Raw genomic sequence first — 24,730 nt, 5'->3', positions numbered from 1 at the left:
ATTACTAGTAGAAACAGACAGAAATTTGTGAGGAAGACATGAGAACTACCAAGAAAAGATTTTCCTTTTTTGATGCACATGTCTGACTCAACAAAGGAAGTTAATAACAATAATCTATTGCCCAACATGTCATATTTCTCATTTTTGGTTATTCTCTTTTTTTCCATATTCTTCTCACGCTATGCTTTTAATTGCGTTTTTGGTTTCACTCTAACCTTCATTTAATGCCAGTGTGCCCTTCTTCCATCCCTGCCACCAGCAACATTAACTGTTACCACCGCTTCCTTTGCCACCACTAACATCATTCCTACTAATGCAGAAACCCATGGTAAGCATTCACATCTGCCTTCTCATCATTTTATGCCTGTGTTCCTCTTGTTTCATAAGGGTAATGTATTTTGCCTAATGCAGAACAGGTGGTGGTAAACTCATTCGAAGAACATCAGTATTAGATTTGAAAGTAATGTTCCATTAAAAAAAAAAATGCTTTATAAATAAATAAATACATTTTTGTTTATTTTTTTAATGCTCAAAAGTAGATTTGAAAAAATGCCAATGAGAATGGTTGCTTTATATGATGAATTGGTTGAATCACAGCACTCTAATGATAATGTCCCTATTTTCTTTTTTTTTTTTTTTTTTTTTTTTTTTTTTTTTTTTTAAGTAAGAAAGTCTGTCTGGTTGAAATGCAAATTTCTGTCATACCAATTGCAGTTTACAAGTGATTTAAAAGTTAGTAGAAAGTATAAATTCCCTTTAAATGTCTTTTCCACTCTCTTTTCATCTTTTTTTCCCCCTTCTAGCATCAAATAATGTAGCAACAATGCAGTTTATTGTCAAAATTTAAATAGATTCCATATGGGGCACTTTACTGTATACAACTGTGGATAGTTTCCCCCCTAAAAAATATAAATTATGTCATAATTTATTCAACCTTGTTTTGTTTAAATTATGACATAAATTGTATTTACTACTGTTATATTCCAAGTCAAATGTATATCTAAATTTTTCAAATTATGTTATGAAGCAGTAGATGTTAGTTTTATAATTTGAAAGATGGATGCATGTCAGTAGAGTTCATTATCTCTGTATTTATTTCATCAGCTCTCACTACTACTCTTTCATACACATCTACTTCTAGCATGCCTCTAACCACAACTTCTGGTAAGCACGTATCTAGGTTTCCTACTGTTTTATATTCTGTTTAATGAGGTATGAAAAATGCCCTCACTAATACATTGTACCAATGCTAGCTCTACTCACATCAACTACTAGTGCTAAAACAACAACAACTACTACTGGTAAGCTAACAGTTACTGAGTCAAAGATTTAGCTATTTATATATATATATATATATATATACATATGTGTGCTGTTTCATATTGCCTTACTAACCAAACCTATAACATGTCTGTGTGTGCCATCATTAGCACCAACTACATCACCTTTAATTCAGTCTAACCCTCCACCCATCAACCCTGGTAAGACATCACTTCTACAAAAGATGTATTATCAAATGCCTATTTTATTAACTAAATTACTCCACATTGTCTAGGATCTGCTTTTACATCCATTTGATTGTATGTTTCCAATATCTGATTATTTTAACAGATTTATGTTTATTTGATGTACTGTCAGTCTACATACATGTAACATGTTTGTGGCATTTGGACACACAATGTGCTGTTGCCTGTTTTTTTTTTTTTTTTTTTTTTTTTTTTTTTTTATATATAATAGTTAAACAATGTTTTGGCAGATGCCTTGCATTGCCCAACAAAGATAAAACAAAAAAGCCCAATAAATAGAACAAATTTGCATGGCAGTATATGGACTTTTGTCTCATGTCCTCATGCATAGCTTTACTATGTGTTTGTGTGTGTGTGTGTGTGTGTGTGTGTGTGTTCATTTACCTAAACCATTCATCAGTCATTTAATCCATTCATTCATCTGCAGCTGCTGCTACTAACTCAACTCTGTCCAACCGCAAAACCATTGGTAAGCCAAACCTGTTATCTCATGTCATAAATGGCTTGCTTGTGCTTACCAGGGGATGTCACTGCTAAACTTTCATTTGTGTGGGCAGAATGGGAACTGCTAGCTTGGTTAAATAGGAACGGAAATTAAAACAGTTGGCTAATTGTTAAAGCTCTGAAAGTTTCTGGGAGCAAATAAAAAGGCCTCTTACCCATTTTTTATGCATGGTTTGTATATTTATCAAATATTAGAATGTTCAAAATTGATTGTATAAATAAACACTATTCTAACTCTATTTGTCAAGTGTGTGCTGTGATTAGCTTGTTATTTTATTTTATTTTTTTCAATTTGGACTTGACTTCTACCTCCTGTATATATCTGTCAGAATCTTGAAAGCTTTTTGTATTATTTCTTTTTTTTTCAGGTCTTAACAGTCTTTAAACACTTACCTTCGATCTTCTCTTTCATCGCATATTCTTAAATTCTCTAAATGTGTTCAACTAAAGCCTTTCCTGGCAGCCCACCAACAGTTCTCTACTCTTCTCTTGCTTGTAGCAAAGCTAAATTAACTACCATTCTTGTTCTTTTACTTTGTGCATAGCACTCAGCAATATTATCTTTCTGTGCTTTATTCTGCACTAACATTAGCATTGCTTTCCAGACAGATTTCCTGAACTCCCGTGTTTCTGTTTTTTTCTACTTCACAGTCACCAGCAATGTGTCAATGACTGGATTATATTTGTGCTTTATTTCAAACAGTCATTGTTCTAACTTCTATATTTTTTTTTAAGATTTTTTTTTTCCCAGGTTGGTTTTCAGGTAAATTGATTTGTTGTATGGTGTACTGTATATCCACAAAGATAAATAATAGCCTGTTCTGACCTCTTCATTTTTTATATCTGCAAAGATAAATAATAGCCTGCTCTGACCTCTTCATTTTTACCAAATCCGGGATCCTCTGAATAATTGAGCTGGAGCAGAAAAAGAGAGGGCTGCATTTTTGTGGTCACTACTGCGGTTTACTCCTCGTGCTGAGACTCCATCCACTGGCTCTCCCCCTGCTAGGCCTCTTATTGCTCCCGCTCCCCGGGGCCCCAAAACACCACTCGGCTTCATCTCCACACCCCTCATCTGGCCTGTGAGGAAGAAAGTTGAGGCTGCCGTCACTCGACCACACAAACGTCCCGCAATCCATCTGACCAAGCCGCCAGCCCATCCGACAATAAGCATGACGAATGAATCCCACTTGTCGAAAACATCTACAATGGCCCCCTTTGCCAAGAAAACAGACTCTACAAGCATGAGGCCAGCCTATTCCCAGGTGAAACCTCAGTGGCAATCAGGCGCTCACAATCAGAGTGAAGACTTTGAGTCTTTCCAGGTGCCATCACATAGTAATCGTAAGAACAAACCACTAGCTCCCCAAATAGTCCTGAGCGATAGTGACAAGAACAGCACAGAGATACTTGAATACCCATCTGGTTTTGGCCCAGAGGCATTTTTTTACGACATTGATTTGGATGATGATGTCTTCAGCCTGTTCGACTTTGATTCCACCTACTCCCTGGATGAAAGTTTGGCCACTGCCATCCCCCATAACATGTCTTTCTTAGAGGTAGAAAGTGTACCGACTGTCAACACCACGACTTTCGGGCCTGTAAGACAGGCTGTTAGCAAACAGGAACATTTACACAGTCAGTCAGACCTTAGTTTACCCTGGGCTATGTCAGAGCTGGCACAGGTCTCAGAGCGACAGGAGACAGACGGCAGCTGGACATTTATCCCATCTCCCACCATGTCTCCGGGAGGAACAGGTGTGCAAATGATCCAGCCTGAGCTCAAGAGTCTCTCTGATCAAACAGCAGCATGGCCAGAGCGGTTGCCCACACAACTTGTGGATGTAAAGCTAACAAGCACTGTGCCTTGGGGCCTCTCAGAGGCAACTGCCAATGAGGACACTTTTAAAGATGCGCAACACAGTCAGAAAAATTCCACCGTTGAGCACACAGCGGTTATACATGAGTACAGTCTTACTGATACTACCCCTTCCTATTTTTCATCAACCCTCCAACAGAGCTCTTTCAACAATCTCCCTGATCAAACTGTTTTACTCATAGAGCCTTTGGCAGCGAGCTCTCTCGTTCTGCAAGGCAGCTATTCCCTCACAACAGAGACACTTGTTATCTCCTCTCTCACTTCTTCTCATAGTGTCGAGCTGGTGCCTGGACTGCTTATGGATTCAACCCACAGTGCTGCCACTCTTATTGAGCCCCTAAATTCAATGCCTTCTGCAGGGGTTCAAAGTGACTCCTTAATGACAGAGGCCATCAGACCGAGTCTGTTGTCTTCTTGGCCTCACACTGATGTTTTCCCATCTCTGACACCTGGCTCAGCCCAAAGTCTCTTTATCTCGGATGCCAAAAACAATGCTGACCTGGTTTTACCCTCAATGAACAATCAATTCATCCTCTCTGAAAACCCTCAAGCTGTTGACTCCAGCCAATTCCCAACTCGCAGTGTTCTCACTGCGTATCCAGACATCACAAGCAGCATTTCTACGTCAATAGTGGGCAGACTGTCCAAATTAGATTCACCTCTGGCGCTGGAGCCATCGCGTGTAATCAGATTGCCAGAGACAGTTTTCAGAGGCTTAAGTAGGCAAGGCGATGTTAATCCTTCAGAGGTTGATCTGAGGGAATTGTCACATATGCCTCATATTTCTGTCAGCGCAAGTTCGGAATTACCAAACGGTTCTGTGGTGGGCCTGACAGATGAATGGAGAGGTGCTCAGTCTTCACCCCTTATCTCAGATTCCCAAAAGAAAGTGGAGAAGATAGATGTGTCACCCACATTCAGTTTGCCCTCCCATAAAATTGTTGACTTTGGCTCAGAACATGGCATGGTCACGTCAGCATGGTCGGACTACTTCAAATCCAATTGGGAGAGTTCTCAAATTTCATCAACTGCAATATTTCCCTCTATTTTGTTCAATTCAATAAGTAAGAGTGGACCAGATGAGGCCTCACCTTATGAAACCAAATCCAGGTATCAATCAGAGACAATGGACATTTCTAACTTCATAGAGCCTGGCCATGTCCTTCCTTCTCAGTCTGAAGGAGAGGTTTATCATGACGGATTTGTTATTTCTGGTGCATATGGTCGAGTAAGTCCAGTGCACAATTACGTTGAAGTCACAACTACCACATGGCTTCTCAACACAACATCTTTTCTAAATGCCTCAGAAGGCTCTAAGTCATTTAACAAAAACAGTACACGTGACTCTGTTGATTATCATAGTAATTTTGCACACGTGACCACTATAAGACATTCAAACACTTTTCAAGGTAATGAATTGCTTAGAACAGACATGCACACATTTGAATCATTGTCAGCGAACATGCTGCCCACTCATGCTCCTTTGCAAATGACTATGACTGGTGCAGATCTGTCATCTCAGTCCCCACCAGACCCTGCTTTTCATCGGTTTTCCACCTTTACAAGTAGCACGCCATCAGAACTTGCCTCCATTTCAGTCATCCAACCAAACAAATCAATGGGTATCTCAAGCAGCCACAGCGAAGACCTGCTGGACACTAAACATGTCCACTCCTCAACAACAAAGTGGCCATTTTGGGCCAAGAATGAATCAGCAAACCCCTCCAGCCATGGCCACAATGTGCTCGTTGTTCAGCCCGCCACCGCAGATAGCGAGACGCATCCGTCTCTAGCTATTGATGGCCAGTCTCTTGTCCGCACAAATGGCACAGTCGACACCCCAACCACTGCAGTCAGCACAGGTTTTGGATCTGTGCATACTAGTGCCACCAATGGGACCACTACAGAGCCTCATGAACTGGCCACATGTCCATGTAAAGCTCCCTTTCATATTACATGTCTGTGTGGACTTTCAACCGGGAACAGTATGTTTTCCAATAACAATCTAGACCTTAGAAAGAGAGATAGTTTCTTTTATTGCTGAATCTTGACTTTCTTAGCAAGTGATCGTAGAATGAAGGTTGTTCAATTTTGGGGGCAAATCAGTCTTCTCGATGTGCAAATTAATTGTTTTTGATTCCTTGTGATTTACTAGAAGTAGTAAGATTAACAATAGCCAGTTCTGACAATCATTGTGTTTCAGCACTTTTCATGTACTGGCTATTACTCGCTCACTCAAATTTAGAAGATAGGTCTTTTGTAATTATCCAGATTTGTATCATTCTTTCTTCTTAGGAGACTGCTTTATTTAATTATTAATTTTACATTGAACTGTTCAGCCTCACTTTTAGTAGTTTACACTCTGATGATTTTGAGAGACTACCTAGGGTGTAGAGTGAAAATACAGTGTGTTATCTAAGAAAGCTCTCTTATATTTTCAATTTGTGGAAATAAGTTTTTTACATAATATTAGGAGTCTCCTAAGAAAAGCCTTGGCATGGTGTAGTTAATGCATTATAAAGTAGTGCAGCACTAACAACTCAAGATACATGAGAGCCATCTTGTGATAGAAGTGCAGCATAGCAGTAGATCTCAAAACTAGTTTTTTTTTACTGCCAGATCTACTATACTGAATTAATTTTTACAACACTTTGGAGCGATTTGATTTAGAAGCTTGAGAGCTTGAGAGCACATTTGTTTCAAAATTGCTAATTACTAAGATATATATTTTATTACTATTACATATCTACTGCTATGCAACACAGAAATAAAAGTGAATTAAGCAAAGTGTGTTTCAACTGATAATTAAAAAAGTACCATCTTCTCCTTTTCCAGAGGATATTTTCTACAGAATATCCTTAGTGGTTATTGATGAGCAAGCAAACACTGCAGACAGGGATGCCAAGACGATGATATCTCAATGGGTACACATATATATATATATATACATTTGTTTTAAAAACCCATTAATGGATATTAAGATAACTGATAATTTTATAAATTTGTAATTATTTGTAAACATGTTACTGCTTACTAATCAATTTCTGTGATTTTTACAGCTCAATCAAACATTTCAAAACTGGATCTACAGAGTTTATGTTGATAGTGTCAGGTAGGATTCTTTTTTAAGTTTAAAGTGTAAATAAACATCTCTTTTTTTAATTATGAATATTTGCAATCATACTCTCATCCCTTTTTCAGTCTCCAACCTAGCACTGTTCTCTCAAGGGCCACAGATATACGGTAAAACATTTGCAGACTGTAACTATTTTGTAACCTTGTAATAGTGACTATGTGTCACAATATTTGGTTTTCTGATGTCTAAAAGATATGATGTGATGTTGCATTCTTCTCAGCCAAACCTACATGGCCCTGCTGGTGTATAAGAATACCACAGATGTAAGTCTGGCAGAAGCAGAGATTGAAGACATATTGAGAAGTGCCCCTGCAATCGGCAATGGCTTGATATTGGACGGTGTGACTGTGAACTTAATGGGTATGGCATGCTCCATATTGTTCAATTTCAGTAGCCCTGTACTTGTAAACGGCTAAAGAAAAAGCATTCATGTAAACCCTTACTAATTATTGTGATCCCATTTTTAAAATATGATATGGTGTTTTTCTTGAATGCTGATACCTTGCAGCATCAAGCAAGCAGGTTTTAGTCGGCAAAGTCATAATGTGATTTTAAACATATTTTCAAGGATTATTCATGTCTTCAGAGTAAAACTTTTTAATGTATTCAGTACACCTTTCAAGGAAGGATGGACATTTTCAGAAGCATGGCTCCTCTATAAAGAAACGTTTAGAAGTGAATCCTTTTAATTTAGTTTCTGTGTTCGTTTTACCTCAGAAAACTGCCAGGCCGAGGAGTTCCCATTCCACTACAGATGGCCAGAGAGCAGACCCACTGTCACCCAGTACGTCCCCTGTTTCCCTTACAAAGAGCAAAACGCATCCAGGACTTGGTGAGTAAATGCTGATAGCTAGATGCAATCTAGCATCTAGATGCAAATGGGAATTAATTATTAATTGAAGTAGTTACAGCCAGTGATCATATTGTAGCAGACGTGTTAAAACAAACAGTCTATTAAATTCTTTGCCTTTGTTTTTTCCACTCTTTAGTATGATTAGCCAGTATAATTATACATCATATTGGACCCTCCCGGACCGTGGAAACTGCACTAACATAACAAGCATTTCAGTTTCACAAGGTAGGTTCTGATCCACACTGCACACATTCCTCTGAAATCGAAACCAAATTGAATCATTCTTATTTTGAATCCGTTCAGAGAATGCTATGGAAGTGGCTGTGCAGCTCGCTGACATCAGCAATAATGAGCTCTCTAACGAGGAGGTGACACAGGTTGTCTTCAAGGTCAATGAGCTTGTGAACGTAGCCAAAATCAACGCCACCCTGGCCAGCACTGTGGTCACTATCATATCCAATGTCATGATCAGCTCAAAGGCCGCTCAAAAGGAATCCTCAGACACGTATGTGATATTACCTGTATTTATGGTTTTAAATGGCAACATATGCTTCAACATAACAGTATTCTCAGTACATTTGATTTGAAAACAAAGCATTACATTTTTACACTATATTGCTTGAATCTCTCAGAAATGTCTGAATATTACCGTCCAAATGTTTTCAGTTTCAGTGAAGGGCCTTCTTGTGTGTTCAGTCTGGAAGTTTTGTAATCTTCTCATTTGAGCCTCTTGTTTTTGTTTCGACATGGTCAGAGCTCTCAGAGCAGTGGATAAAATGGTACAGAAGATTGAGTTCGATGGACCCTTACTAACCATCTCATCCAAAAATCTGGCTGTTGGAGTTTCTGCTCTAAACATCAGCAATTTCAACGGGACCACTTTCAGTGCATTTATAGCCACAAACACAACGGAGCCTCAGGTAAACGTCCATCAAAAAATGTCCACCTCTCTGCTACATGTCTTTTGATGTGACATTTGACATGTCTTTATACAAGGGTGTTTTTTTATTTTATTTGTTTTGTTTGATGGGGTCTATTTCTGGTTATGCGTGTATATTTGAACATGTACTGCACGCAAAATTTGCTTAAGACTTCCTCAGGAAGGCTGCCCGAACATTTTAGCTGTAATTTTGGCTGCCCAAACATTTTAGCAGGACAGTTTTAAAGTAATCTTTAGCAATTAAAGCAGTGTAATGAGAGGTGACGTGTATGGTCCGTGCCCAGAGGTTGCACCCATTGATTAAGAGCCAACGTTTCCTGGAAAGTAGTGGGAGGAAAAAGCAACATGGTACCGTTTGAGAGTGACTCAGACAATGACACATTTCTCTCTTCTCTGGGCATGAGTGTCAGAATGTATATTTTTGCAAGTATTTAAGTGTATTTTCTGTATTTTTAGCATACTCAAGTTTAAATTGTTGTTTTTTTGGGCCATTTTGTACGTTTATAGTCGAAGTTGAACTCAATCATTGAAACTATTTAAGGGATTTTCAAGAATAAAAAATACAAATTAGCTTACCAACAGTTTAGATTATCCCGTTTAGATCCCATTTCAGTGCAGTCTTAAGTTAACCAATTTTACATCTCCAAGAGTGCATCATTGATTCTTCAACCTGAGTCTACCTGGATTCATTACCACTTAATTCTGGCAGAGGGCGCCGTTACCTCTACAAATGCAGTTACAACATAGCTCTTATACCCTTAATACACACATTGTCATATAATATAAGTCACTTTTTCTCCTCAGATTGATTTTGAGTCAGAAGCCCAGAATGCTTTGGCTGTGGTCACTCTGCCTCCAACACTACTGCAGAACTTGAGTAATTCACTGAAAGTGTCCAGAATAAACTTCATGTTCTTCAGCAAGACAGGACTCTTTCAGGTGAGAATGAACCAGCTTTTTATATTGTATATTTTTATCTAAATTAATTATTCTCATAAAAAAAGCTCTATTTATAGGACTGTAAAACAATGTAATATTGACAATTCTCATTGATATTTTTGTTAATAGCACTTTGGATCATTCATGGTACGGTAATGAATCTCTGGACGTTTTCTATGTGCTGAGTAAACTAACTTCTCCGAATAAACTTTAAATTGTGCATTAAACTGCGTAACATACACTACCATTCAGACTTATTTGGGGTCAAGATTTTTTTTAAAGAAATGAATCATTTTATTAAGCAAGAATGTGTTAAATTGATCAAAGGTTAGTCTTTTGCATTATTACTAAATATTGATATTTTTAATAAAAGCTGTTCTTTTAAAACATATTTTTTAAAGAATACTGAAAAAGTCTATTACGGTTTCCTAAGCACCTATATTAGACTTATTTCTGAAATACCATGTGACACTGAAGACTGGAGTGACCATCACAGAAGTAAATGACATTTTAAAATGTAATAAATCAGCTCTTTTTAATTATAATAATATTTAACTGTTTTTATTCCACTGTGATCAAAAAAAAGCAACCTTGATACGATTATTAAAACTTAGTAAAGAAATATTGAAAAAATAATTCCCAAACATGTGAACTGTATGTGGTGGATTTTAATTAACGTGTATCTAACGATATGTTTCTTATTCCTTGAATGCATCTTTGGTCACTTACTAATAGCTAACAAAAGTGAAATATTCTGCCCATACTTACAAAACTTGAGGTATAATTTGTATGTGCCTGACTCTCCCTAAAACTAAGACGAGCAGATTTGCCCTGACAATCTGTTTCATGTCTTTACAGGATCAGCAAAGTAACGGCATGTCCTTGAACAGCTATGTGGTGGCTAGCAGTGTTGGCAACTTCACAATCAAAAACCTGCAGGATCCTGTCAGAATAGAGATTGCCCATCTGGAGTACCAGGTATTCAGCTTTTTTGATTTATTGAAAATGTGATTTACTGTAGTACCAGTTTTGGTTACTGTTTGTTTTTTTGAAGAAACTAGGGTTTCAGTGATATATTTTGGGGAGTAATTACAGTAGCCCTTCATTTTATTAGTTTAACCTTCCCATCAGTGAGCTTTCAAACCAGTCATTTTCTTCCAAAAAATGATTTGTCCAAGCTAACTGGAACAATGGTGTCTAACACATCTTAATGTGTCTGTCTGTCCTCCAGAGAGATCCAAAGCGTCTTTGTGTATTTTGGGATTTCAACCTCCAAAATGAGGGTAAAATAAATGATTTATTTGGCCACTGTTAAAGCATTAAAACAGTCCCATACGAGGCTGTACGTATAGACTTACAAAATTCATATAATATCCATTTGTCTCCATTAGATAGCACAGGGGGCTGGAACAGTGAAGGTTGCGAGGTCAGTCCGGAGTCCAACAGCAACAGGACCGTCTGCTTGTGTAATCACCTCACACACTTTGGCATTCTAATGGTGAGATTTGTGGGATTGGCAACAAAATGGCCCAACAGAGCGGTTTCATGTACTAAGCCAATATGGCAGACTGAAGCAATGTTGATGCGTTGGATATGTCATCTAGAGTGGCTAACCATCCCTGAAACAGACAGGACCAGATAGTTGGCAAATAGTAAATTAAGAGGCTTCGCTGTAATGTGGAACTGAAGCTATCAAGACTTCGCACGCTTATATTATTAGGTGCAATTTGTTCATGTTGCACCAGTGAGTCATTTAAATGTAGCATTATGCAAAAGATTTCAGTGGCATTGTAGAAATGATTTATTCACAGGAACAATATAACAACAAATAATAGAATAAAACAGCTTTTCAACTATTATTACATTTCTTTGTGTAGCATTTGTTTATTGAGGAAATGCATCCTTATCTATGGACTGGTTTTTCATATTTCAAGAATTGCCACTGATAACTAAACACTAATGTGACTCTTGCATCTCTGATCTGTGTTATAACTGATTCACCTTACTTGCTCTTCTTTAGGACATCTCTGGAGCTTCTGCACAGATAGATGAGAAGAACAACAGGGTTCTCACTTTCATTACCTACATTGGCTGTGGCATTTCAGCCATTTTTTCTGCAGCAACACTTCTCACGTACATCGCTTTTGAGTGAGTGCCCTTCAGCATCTGACTAGAAAAGATGCTTTGCTTTGATCTATGCCTCTTTGTAACGGAAATACCCACATTTTTTTTTAAGTGTTTTAATTATACATTGTGAAATAATACAACTATTAAAATTCCGATATTTTCTCAAAGAATGTCTTCAGCTCTGCCCAACTCAATGTCCAGTTTAGGCTGCACCCATCTTCTTCAAGCACTTATTATTTACCATAAAATTGGGATGCTTGTTACTAGCATCCAATGATTCTGATTTGGGGAAAAAATTAAGGACATATTAAATTGATCGAAAGTTACAAATAAAATAGAAAACACTGTTCTTTTGAAGATGTATTCCTAAATAAATAGTTGCATGATTTCCCAGAAAATATTAATCAGCACAATTATTTATTATTTTCAGCTTTGATAATAATAAGAAGAACTTTCTACTTTAATATATTCTCAAATGTAATTTATTATTGGTATGACAAAGCAAAACTTTCATCAGTTTCAGTGTCACACAATACTTGATAAATCATTCTAAAATGCTGATTTGGTGGTCAAGAAAATGTATTTTAAATTGCTGTTTTACTGTATTTTTGAACAGTTAAATGCAGCCTCGGTGAGCATGTATTTTTTGGAAAATTTGAAAAAAAAAAAAAACGTAAAAATCACAAACTTGGAAATTATAGTGTAATGTGTAATATAGTGTATAGTGTAAGGTGCATTGGATTTGGAAAGTCTCATTGTTTTCATTGATATAAATCTATAGGAAGCTGCGGCGGGACTATCCCTCTAAGATCCTGATGAATCTCAGCACGTCATTGCTCTTCCTCAACATGGTGTTTCTTCTGGATGGCTGGTTGGCCTCATACGAGATTGAGGGATTGTGTGTGACGGTGGCTGTTTTTCTGCACTTTTTCCTTCTCACTTCCTTCACATGGATGGGCTTGGAGTCCATCCACATGTATATTGCCTTGGTCAAGGTCTTCAACACCTACATACGGCGATACATCCTCAAGTTTTGCCTCGTTGGATGGGGTAAGTGCTACATTAATTAGTTTTTCCCTTTGGTAGTTGTTGGCCATTTATTTTTTGTATTCAGTGTTCAATATACTATAAGACCACTCTTAAAGAAGTGTTGAACATAACAGTAAGAAGATCTGACTGCATTTTCAGGTGTCCCTGCTTCAATTGTTGGCATTGTGTTGGCTGTGGGCAAGAATTCTTATGGAAAAAACTATTATGGAAAAGGAGAGACTGGACAGGGCACCGAATTGTAAGTTTGGTCGAAGAAATTCAAACTGATCATTATTTGACATCTGTGAAAGAAGTAGCCTGTTTCAATTCCTTATTCTGTTGGTTTTCCTGCTCTTTCCTTCTGTAGCTGTTGGATTCGTAGTCCGGTTGTATTCTACGTGACATGCGTGGGCTACTTTTCCATGATATTCCTGATGAATGTTGCCATGTTCATCGTGGTCATGATCCAAATCTGCGGTCGTAACGGCAAACGGAGCAATCGAACACTTCGAGAGGAGATCCTACGTAACCTGCGTAGTGTGGTCAGCCTGACTTTCTTGCTGGGAATGACCTGGGGCTTTGCTTTTTTCGCCTGGGGTCCAGTCAGCTTGGCCTTCATGTACCTCTTCTCCATTTTCAACTCCCTACAGGGTTGGTTTTTGTCATTTATATTTTCATTATCCTGTACATTTAAAGACTCCATGGAATCATATGATGGTGGTGATGATATCTTTCATGTTATTTGTTTCCTATTTTTACATTAAGTATTGTACCTTCTTAAATACTTATCTGTCAAGGGTAAATCCCAATTTTACCTTAAGAGTTAATCATTGAAAAGCTGCTTGTAGCACCAGACTTTGCCGAAACCCGGGTAGAGCTGAAGATCTTTGCCCGGTTCGGTCGGGTTCGGGCTTAATTTATATCATCTTACGCGGGCTCGGGCCAGGCTTGGGCTTGTGCTCCGGTTTGCGAGGTGAACGAGCGGTCATGTGATGTGTTTTTCGATTAGCGTGAGAAAAATGTGAAAATAGATGCTGAGTAGGTGAAACAGAGGCTTGCCTCTGGTGATTACGTTTTGGTTGCACCAGAAACTAAAGCAAAGTCTGAGGTGTGGAAAAGTTTTGACCATGTTTATAATGAAAATAATGAGTGAATAATGACGCACCATCAGTGAACACAGGAATGCGCTGAAGACATCTACAGTGGATTCATTAATTTTCCTCCACAAAAACATGTAGACCTAGACTAATCTCTGTGAGTAAAGGTTTTTCAAATGATAAATATTAATCGAGTCTTAAATGCATAATGTGGACAGAGTATATACGCTAATGTTGGCATTATTCTTTTATTAAATGTCAGCTGCTAGTGGGGAAGCAAATCCGGCGAAGCCTTTATCTTAATTTCGTTATTGCCAAATACCCATCTTAATAAAAAAATTATCTTAATTTAATTTGTAAAAAAAAAAACTAGTTTTTATTGGTGTGTTGATCTATTTTATAGCCTATGCCTATTTAGAGTGCTGAGATGTTACGATGTTACAGAGGACTTATTTTATTTCTTTATTCCAATTTCCAAGTGGTCTAGTCTACGTTAGTTATGAATAAATTATGTTAAAACATGTATAACTGACTCATACTTGACAAAAGGCAAAAGAGCTATGTGTGCGCGCACATTTGAATAATGTCGGGCTGTAAACGGGTTATGGCTTTTAAAAAGCTGTCAATCAAAATTTACTTGTCAGGCTCGGGCCGAAACCTGTCGGGCTCGGGTCCTGTCGGGCCTAACTTTTGAGGCCAGATTACAGCTCTAAACCCGCAATCGAACCAGGGACCTTTAACGCTATTTCGGCCAGTGTAGGGGGTCTGGTTTGTAATTGTGTAGTTGTGTATGCGATTTGATATTGTTGATTGCTTGTTAAACATGAAATATAACCACTCATTTAAAATGTGGGTTTGTAATCAGGAAAGATTAAGGAGTGTAATTATTATTATTTTTTTCCAACAGGATTATTCATATTTGTGTTCCACTGTGCTCTGAAAGAAAATGTACAAAATCAATGGAGGAGGTACTTGTGCTGTGGAAAGTTCCGCTCGGCAGATAACTCAGGTAAATTTAGTCTGTATTATTACTGATATTTTGAATGAATTATGTTTTTGGGGGATTTTTTGGTCATCTACCATGTGTCAGGAAACAATACAGAAGAAGAATCATATATTCAGTCACATTCCATGAAGTAATGCCTAACATGATTTAGCCTAAATTAGTTGTTTGAATGCTGGAGCACTGTACAGTATACTTCTCCTTTTGCACATTGCATTTGTGCTTATACTTTTTCATTTTTTGCCATATTTTTTATATCATTTCTTTTTCATAGGTATATTGGATTGTGCTGTGATTACATCTTTAGGTGCTGAATTCCTGAGACTTTTGTTGCACTCAAAATATGTGTTTCAGTAAAGCCCAGCTCTAGAGACTTTTATGCCCCAAGTATCACTGAACTATTCTTAATAAAATGTAGGACCATAAAATGCCTTAGCTGGTCTTTACTTACAGTTAAATCTGATAAAATGAAATGTGTAGTAGCTTATTTTTCGAATGCCCGTCCCGTACAACTTTCCTTTAGAAAGTTGTCTGTCCTGAATTTAAGATGGAATTGCAGAATATTATCTGAACTTCCTGGGTTTGTTTTGTTCTGTATTGTTATGCATGGGATTCACCTGGCTAACTGGTATGAATAACATTTAACTATATTTTGCAGACTGGAGCAAAACTGCCACTAATAATACCAAGAAAGTGAGTTCCGATAACCTGGGAAAATCCCTCTCCTCCAGTTCATTTGGCTCCACTACAGCCAACTGGACGTCTAAAGCCAAAGCCACACTAAACCCCTTTGCCAGGCACAGTAATACAGGTAAACAAAAAAGTAATGATGTGGATTGTATTGGCCACAGTTGTTGGTTTACATTAACCCTTTGATGCATAAACTATTACATTAAAACAAGGGTAAAAGCACAAGAACTGTCAATATATAAGTGAAATCTGTCACTTTTTAAAACTAATAACCTACAAAAATATGGTTTCAGAATTAATAAATAGATCAACTGAATCCTAATATGCTCTTAATAATACTTCGTGTCCAGTATGATAGACAAAAATATATTTATTATTACATAAATTTTACTGTGCACCATTGAAGAATTAGATTGATTTTTATAGTTTAATACTAATAGAAAAGATTGTAATATTATTTCAGAATATTGCTTCACCGTTTTTTAATTCAGTTAAAATAAATGCAGTCTTGGTATGCATAAGAGTTTCTTTTGAAATTCATCTTACCAACCCCAAACGTTTGATCAGTAGTGTAAATGAATGATTAAAAATAGCCTTTAAAAATTTGTCCACTTTAACACTTTAACAAACATCATGCATCAAAGGGTTAGGATTAAAACTGCTATTTGATACCAAAAATAGAGCTTCGTTAGCATGTTCTGAGTAAGGTTTTGCTTTGATGTGTAATGCTTGACTATTTTTAGTAAGGATATGGCCTTTCATGCCTTGTGTTATTTTGTGCACTGCTAAACTGTGTTACTATTTGTGTGACTGTACGTCGGGACTCAGTGGTGCTCTGTGTCTGTATTTATGTTTGTGGTATAGACAGTACCCTGCAATAATGCCATGGAGAGACATCCTGAGGTAAAACACGCAAACCAGCTTGAGTTCACACTGCTTTCCTCTGTTCATGTGATCAGCTTCCCCTTTTGGGATAGACTGAAATCAATCCAGCGGCCCTAGATGTAATAACTAGTCTAACTCACTCTTAACGCATAAATGCCTCTATTTGGCCCTTAATATGACATTACCTTTTTGGAAAAAATTGGTATCTGTTGTGATGTTTCATGGTGGAATAGTTGCCTGTTGGATTGAATCCAAGTTGTGGAGTGACATTCTAGAACTAGAAAACACACTGCTGCTGGTTGTCATTGTCAATTAAATTATAGCAAAAAAAAGTTGCTAGCACAATGGTGTAATACTAGGAAACACCTCAACCCAAATAAATATTTATAAATAGGTTATAGACTTAACTCTCAGCCAGTCTTTTATTAGACATTGACAAGCTTTAGTGTCTTTTAGGAGTTCTGAATGTCATTTGCACTCTGTTTGAGACTAATGTTTCTCATGGTGGGCTGTTTTTATTTGTCTTCTTTGTTTTGTTCTTTTTTCGTTTGGCAGTGTTAATGTTCCCACAGGAGAAAATACCCAGCTTGCACTGCTGACACTAAAATGTGTAAAACCATACACAGTAAATACTTCATCCCCTACATGCTGGCCATGCAGAGGATAGATTATTTGCACTTGACACTAATAATGCACTTAACATCAGAGATGCTGTCATGCACAGCAGATGTGTCATTGTGAAATACTTAGACATTTAGGAGTAGTAGACTTATGTTTGCATATATGCTGAGATTAAGGGAATACTGTGCTGTTAGTTACACTGAATAGAGCAAAATTCCATAATTTATCTAAAAAAGGCAAACGTTCACATAGTATAGCAAACTCTATTTTGTATTTTTATTGTGATTTTATTAAATCCAAAATAAACGTTTTTGTTTACAAATGATATGTTTTTGTACTGCGTATATTTATTATGTATATATAAATTCACATACATGCATGTATCTACTGTACTTAAGATAAATATGTTTATATATTAAGTATATATGTATATATATATTTATATTATATATATATAAATGAATGATAATATGTACATGTGAATACATGTAACAATTTTTTAAATGCATACTATATGTGTGTGTATTTATATATACATAATATATACACATATTACACATAAATATTATGGAAACAAAACGTTTATTTTGAATTGTACATTTAATTAACAGTACAATTAATTGATATTGTTTTTTTTATAGTGAAAGTAATTAAATTAATCATAGTATATTAAAGAATTTAGAATTTTTCACTTTTTTCTATTTTTAATAGGCAAATTAATGTTTTTTGTTGTTGTTGATTTTTTAAATGTCTATTTTTTTTGTCATTATTACGGTACACATTATGTATTGTGAAAAAAGTTGCTATTATATTGACACCCTTTGTTTTTATTAGTTTATCCTGTTTTTCCATTTAATAAAGACATTTAATTAATTTAAATAATGCATAATTTTTTACTTTTTTTACTGTTTTATTATGAATTGATTTTTATTTATTAATTAATTTTTGACTTCATTCATTTATTTATACATTTTTGACTTCATTTGACTGATTTTACACAATACGTGTATTGTGAAAGAATATATATAAAAAAAAATTAGCTATGTAAATGACCTCGTCATCAAATAATGAATTTTATAGCATGGAACGTGGGAGTATAAGTCTGGGTTGAAATGCCAAGTGTTCTCCCATTTTTTTGTGGTATTCTACTGTTTAGCAGCTTTCTGAAACCTCATAATAGAGCATCATACTGTGTTAAATTTATTGCACATTAAAAAGCAATAAATAAAATAGTGCTATAGAAAGGGACTGAAGGTGCATGTGTGCATTGGAATGTTTTGCCTAAGAATGCACAAAGGCATGGAAATTCAACAGAATGGCATGAACAAATAATGACTCACCCCTTATATAGTTGAATGGATTGGAAACTAATATGATCAAACTATCAAAGCATTGACAAAACAGTCCTGTTTCTTGTGAAGCAGCCTAAAAAAATAGTTTAAAATTGGGTGCCATTTGTCATCATCACCTTGTATGCAAGTGTATAGATACTTTGACATCAATACTTCTAAGTATATTCCCTCAGTCCTTCAATCAACCTCTGTGGCATATTTGCAGGTAAAAGTTTCTCCAATCAGAGCAGTCCCAAATGCAACCCTTCCGACGGAGAGGCTTCCTCGTCCATCCTCCCTGTCCACCAGGTCCTGGACAAGGTAAAGGGTTACTGCTCCGTGCGCTCAGACAACTTCTACAAAAACATTATGATGTCAGACAGCTTTAGCAACAGCACTAAATTCTAGTGAGAGGAGGCTGAGACAGAGCCCTGTTCTGCCCCACAGACTTACCTTGTGTGTAAAGACTATGCTACATATTGAGTTAATAACCCTTCAAGCCCTTCCACCCTCCCCGACTGGAGTAGAGAAACGCATAACCCTGTAGAGAGGGCAAGCTATGAAAGTGTGGATTTGACATACTGTGATATTCAGCTTATACTGACTATGTGATCTGTAAATATTTATAATATATTTTACTATTTGTGCTTTTTCTAATTTCGGTTTTGCATACTTTTTTGCACATTACTTTGGTTTTTGTTTTTGTATATATAAATGCATAAAGGCTTGCTGCAGCAGAAAAAAAAAAATGGGACCAATTTACGGTACATCCAAAGACTGACTGGCAAACATGAGGAGTACTAGTTAGTTTCTCACTTCGGGACTGAAAGAACAAGTACGGTTGGAGCTTGAATTTTCATACTTGTGAATTTCACCTTGATTTAGCTTTCTTTACCTTACGTTTATTTTCAATGTAAATTAGTGAACCTTTAATACTTCTGTTTAAATGCTCTCTATTTTAGTTTTAGTCACATGATCTACTACTGATTAACTTGTTACAGAAAATGTTAGTTTTTTTTTTTTTTTTTTACAATGTGTTCATTGTTCAAGTGTTTCAGTGCATGCAGTTTCATAAAACTGCTCTAATAGAAGGACAGGACATCGAGATCAGTCCTTTGCTATTTGACGATAGAAAGGAAAACAACAGCTACAGTATACACCAAATCTAACACATTCAGATCTTCCTTGCTGTAGTTTAATGACTGTTTTGACTTGGTATTTATTTGAAATGCTTTTAAGAGATTTCTTTGCTTCATTGAAGAAAATGTCAGGAGAGGGAATGCTTACCGAGGGCTTCTCAGTTTGCTCTGGTCATCAGTGTAGATCATCATTGTATAGCGGTTATGGATGCTTTATGAAAATGTGACATCCTGCATATTAAATGCACTTAAAACAGATCTTGCCATTCTTATTTGTCTGAATAGTAAACATTTTCTGTTTAAGAAAAAAATCTGATATAAGGATGCCTTACAAATTTTGAGTCTGTATTACACCCAACAAGCTAATTATGTTCTACCAAAACTGAAAGCTTTACCACTAACATTCCCATTAAGTTATGAATCTGTTATTTCTAAATGTTCTCTGAACGTAATTTTTTTTCCTCTTCTTTTTTTTAGAGAATGTTCTGTATGTTATATTTAAGTTATTTACTGCATTGTTCTTGGAATGATACTTTATGGTTGCATAGAACATTATTATTTGATTCACAAATAAATAAATAAAAGTAATCAAGTGGGAAACAAATAGTAATGTCAGGGGACCATTCTGTGTTTGTCGGGCTTTTAGAAGCCTAAATCTTGGAGATCTAGATTTCTGTCAAAACAATATCATGTTTCCTGTTTGTTCTATGTTCACATAGTTAACTTCCCAAACAATATTGAAAAGGTGGCCCATCTGAAATATTAAAGGAATAGTTGAACCAAAGACCTCCATTCAGCTTCTTAACACAAATTATAATTTTTATTTTTTGATGAAATCCAAGAGCTTTCTGACCCTACATAGAAAGCCAAGCAACTACATTCAAAGCCATCAAAGTAGTAAGGACATAGTCCATTTGACATCAGTGGTCAATTTTATGAAGCTACGAGAATACTTTTTTGTACACAAAGAAAACAAAACTTACTTTATTCAACACGACACATATACATGTGCTGCTGTGGACGCAGGATCCAGCGTTTTGACATAAAACCCAGATGCACAGCACATATTTTTGTTTTCTTTGCACATAAAAAATATTCTCGTAGCTTTATAAAATGATGGTTGAATCACTGATGTCACAATATTCTATTTTATTGATATTCTTACTACCTTTCTCTCGGATTTCATCATAAATAACGTAATTTGTGTTCTGAACTAAGGTCTTATGGATTTGGAACGACACGAGGGTGAGTAATTAATGACAGAATATGGGGTAAACTATCCCTTTAAGATTTGGGTACAGTATGTGATGCACCCATACCTTGATAATCTTAATGATCTGTTTTTAGCTGACTTTTAATCATTTGTTGGGTTTTTTCAGGGTGTTTCCCAGAACCTAACAATGTGGTTAGTGGCTGGCTCGATGCGTCTGACTGAAACAGGGGGGACAGGAATAGAGAGTGTTTGTTCCTTTGTCCCGGTAGTAAATGAGAGCACCACAAATTCCTTCCAGAAGTTTCTTGTGAAAGGCTTCCTGTGAGGTAAACCAGCATTCCTGATGATGCCAAAAATGAATGGAGATAAATAGCCAGCCTTATATAAAGATGTAGGCCCACTACTATTCACCTTAACTGCATGGTTGATGCTCCAAAATGTATCACTCCAAAAACCAACAATATTGGTTTACACCAGAAAGGCTTTACATATCACCTCATGGAAAACAACAGCAGCAAAAGAAAGAGTGAGTGGAGCTATTCAGAAAATTGCTAGCCTCTAGCACTGTGGAAACATTTAGCTTTGCCATTACCATCTCCCATGATGAGACTCCTGTTTGATCTCTGGGCACAATGACAGTTTTATCGGTTTCTCTCACACTATACCACACTGAAGTTATTTATTTATTTATTTATTTTGATTAACTTTCACTTTTTCTGTGCATATTTAACCTTACTCTCATTGTATGTACATTAAGCAATTTTTCCAATTATTGCAAGCTGGAACTATTTACAAAGAAAGTCGATACCAAACCATGATTATATACTTCAGCCATATTCCATTATATGGGGGGAAAAATGTTCACAGATGACTAGGTTTTGGTTTATTTTATTATTTGCCTTTTCACATTATAATAAATATTCAGTTCATTTATTAGATTAGAAATTGTTCCAATTGTCTGAGCAGTGGAGATGCATTTATTGTTATTATATTTATTATTATTCTAAGGCTAAAAATAAAACTCAATCTACAATCGTTTTTTTGACAATATCTTCTTTCTAAACAAAAAAAAATCTTTACCAAAGGCCAATTTATGTGTATAATGTCAAACATTAAAGTGACCATAAGATGCTATAGTTCTCATTAAATATCCAAATGTACTCACTATGAGGAAAATTGGAATCATCAAATATATATTACACATCAATAAGCAGTACGGTTTTACAGTATTCTACAAAATACTTACAGTTAGATAATATAAGTATCACTCCTAAACTGTCACTATTGAGATGCTAGCATTTCATGACAAGCCAAAGTAATAGAAATTATGTCTAATACTGTACTTCGTAAACCATTCACAGCACACATGTTCAGACCTATGGCCAGGCTTGCTGCCCAAATAGTAATAATATACAGTATGTTACTACATAGCTTTTTTTTTTTTTCATTTCTCTCAGGTTGTTTGCATTGGTTTGTGATTCCTCAGTCTCCATGGGAATTTAGACTTGTATCGTTCTTTGTAGTTTCTGGAATGGTACCTTCTGACCGAGGCATTTTCATCTCTGCAAAAATACCAAGTAGTGTATCAGTAAAATACAATACAACTGCCACAATGTGTGTCAAATACAGTGAAATTAATAATGACACTCACTCTTGCTGGAGATCAGAGTAAGAGCAAAACTGCACACAATTTTTATCTCTCTTGTCTGTGCACTGGCATCGTTCCACATCTCGTCTCAGACGCATTTGGAGTGAACCCACACCATAGGGAATGACCTGACTGAGAGAGAACGGTGGATATTTAAACAAACCTTTCAATTTTTTATATGGATTTAATAATCAAATTTAATAAAAAAAATAACTAATCTAGAAAAAGTTCTGCACCAAATACATGTAGCCCATATAAATGTATGTTTTATGCACAATGTAGAACTCTTTAGAAATTCATGATCAGAACCGAAAGCCTTGTGCTTCTTTAAATTTGCATTTTGACCGGGTGTGTAGATTCCTGTTTGTTTCAAATATAAAAGACTTCACACTTGTTTCACTTCCCAAGAGCCAGACTCTCAATCTTTGGTTTCTGGGTTGTTTTTCACCAAAGGCAGTCTGCCTGTCCTCAGGTCTCCTTGCGTGGGCCACATTAATGAGACCACACACTTAAATACAACCAGACACGTGCTTGCAGAGTGCACAGGTTACCAGCATCAGTCCTCAATAGATCTCAACTCTCTCTTTACCAAAGTGCTGTTCAAAGACATACACAAATCAATGTGTCTGATGTACCTTGGCGTATCAACCCATACGATTCCTATGTGGCAAAAGTACACACATTCTTTGTCCTTCAGGTTTTCACAGGAGCAGCGTCTTTCACGACGGCGAGTGTGTGGAGTAGCATTCACAGATGGACTTTTGTTCGCATGGGACCCTGGGACTGACAGATACAAAGAGAAGAACTTTAAACAACAAGTAACAAAAGGAACAAGGACAAGACAATGTTACAAAAGATTATGGTTTCCAAGAAATATATATTTGTGTCTTTCTATTTCTGTTCTATTCATTAAAGAATCCTAAAACTCTATTGGTAATAAGAAATGTTTTTGTGCACCTAATCAATATATAATAAAGATTTTTGTTGGATCACATGACCCTGAAAACTGGAATAACTCCCGCTGAAAAAATCAGATTTTCCATCACAAGAATAAATTAAATTTTAAAATATAAATCTATTTCCAATTTGAATTATATTTGTAAAAAAAATAGTATATTTTTGATCAAATACTAATCTTGAAATTCCAGTAAAAACAAATGGGTTAACACTATCAATGAAGCCTTCAAAAAGCTTAATTACAACAATTCACTGATCCCCATTTTCAGCCTAAGCTTAAGACTTTTTGCTTTGATGTGTTACACCTGAAACAAATCCTCAAAATATTAGTCTTCACTTGATGATGTGAGACATAACATGTCTAAGATGTTGCTGCTGTCTAAACAATTCAGCACTGTTGTGTCTTCGAAGACCGCTTTGTTTTAATCCTGAAGATTCCCATACAAATCCTGTTTTCATGTAGCTTTGATCTCATAGGTTATCAGTTCAGAAGTGAATTGCAGTATAACAGCATTAATAATGATAAAATTGCATTGAAAAAAGAATAAAAATGAAGAAAAACTAAACTGGTTGAGCTTCATTGAGGTTGTGGTGAATAAAAAGCCATGTGGATCATGTTTAAAGAAGACAGCAAATACGTGGCCAACCACATTTTATGCCTCTAGGATTCCAGCAGCATGTGTAGATGCTACAAAGCAAACCACCACTACAGCTTCCGATGGTTGGGGTTTTAAATGTAGAATCAAAAACAGATCTCACGCTTATTTGCAACATGGTAACTCTTTAACAGACAAACAGATCTCAAAGGAAAAGAAAGACAAAATAACAAGTATGATGGTATTTACATCAGGATAATTTCCATTACCAATGAATGATGCTTAATTATTTTATGGAGCAATGAACTAAGACTGCAAGAGGTCTCTGAGTTTTGTTCAGGATACATGGAAGAGGGGTACTAGCAGGACCCCAGTAACCGGAATGACTTCTTAGGTGCTCAGTCAAGCAAACAGGGCCTGAGGCTGTAAGGCTTTATAGAAAAGGATGAAATTGCATGCTAGGGTCCGGTGGAAAGTGATCTGGGAGTGATCACAGTGATCCATCACTATAACAAGGCTATGGGGGTCTAACCATAGAAGTTCGCTGTGGAATACATAACAATTGGTCTGACTTGGCTGGAAATCAGTTGACATCCACATCCTGAAGGCATCAGTAG

General features: G+C 36.3%; 1 protein-coding gene across 4 annotated transcripts in view; it reads left to right on the top strand.

Annotated features, from left to right (window-relative positions):
* Positions 1–23,488, top strand: part of adgrg6 (adhesion G protein-coupled receptor G6) — a 42,245-nt gene extending 18,757 nt beyond the window's left edge. Inside the window, exons 7-32 of one of the 4 annotated variants that reach the window (XM_052585691.1) lie at positions 260–328; positions 1,105–1,164; positions 1,254–1,301; positions 1,431–1,481; positions 1,954–1,995; positions 6,745–6,833; positions 6,969–7,021; positions 7,111–7,152; positions 7,266–7,405; positions 7,763–7,877; positions 8,035–8,123; positions 8,202–8,403; positions 8,653–8,818; positions 9,643–9,777; positions 9,907–9,924; positions 10,636–10,755; positions 11,009–11,060; positions 11,169–11,275; positions 11,798–11,925; positions 12,686–12,954; positions 13,093–13,192; positions 13,301–13,584; positions 14,938–15,039; positions 15,692–15,844; positions 18,787–18,881; positions 23,258–23,488. In XM_052585691.1, coding sequence (XP_052441651.1) covers positions 260–328; positions 1,105–1,164; positions 1,254–1,301; positions 1,431–1,481; positions 1,954–1,995; positions 6,745–6,833; positions 6,969–7,021; positions 7,111–7,152; positions 7,266–7,405; positions 7,763–7,877; positions 8,035–8,123; positions 8,202–8,403; positions 8,653–8,818; positions 9,643–9,777; positions 9,907–9,924; positions 10,636–10,755; positions 11,009–11,060; positions 11,169–11,275; positions 11,798–11,925; positions 12,686–12,954; positions 13,093–13,192; positions 13,301–13,584; positions 14,938–15,039; positions 15,692–15,844; positions 18,787–18,881; positions 23,258–23,347 — 2,819 coding nt within the window. In that variant the 3' untranslated portion in view covers positions 23,348–23,488. Of the gene's footprint in view, positions 1–259; positions 329–1,104; positions 1,165–1,253; positions 1,302–1,430; positions 1,482–1,953; positions 1,996–6,744; positions 6,834–6,968; positions 7,022–7,110; positions 7,153–7,265; positions 7,406–7,762; positions 7,878–8,034; positions 8,124–8,201; positions 8,404–8,652; positions 8,819–9,642; positions 9,778–9,906; positions 9,925–10,635; positions 10,756–11,008; positions 11,061–11,168; positions 11,276–11,797; positions 11,926–12,685; positions 12,955–13,092; positions 13,193–13,300; positions 13,585–14,937; positions 15,040–15,691; positions 15,845–18,786; positions 19,958–23,257 lie in introns of those variants that run through there. The other 3 variants (XM_052585694.1, XM_052585692.1, XM_052585693.1) reach the window with 3 other exon arrangements.
* The last annotated feature ends 1,242 nt before the right edge of the window (positions 23,489–24,730 follow it).

The sequence above is a fragment of the Carassius gibelio genome, chromosome B20, assembly GCF_023724105.1.
Source record: "Carassius gibelio isolate Cgi1373 ecotype wild population from Czech Republic chromosome B20, carGib1.2-hapl.c, whole genome shotgun sequence".
NCBI classification, from domain to species: domain Eukaryota; kingdom Metazoa; phylum Chordata; class Actinopteri; order Cypriniformes; family Cyprinidae; genus Carassius; species Carassius gibelio.
The sequence above is the reverse complement of the archived record's forward strand: the minus strand, read 5'-3'. Positions and strand labels throughout refer to the sequence as shown.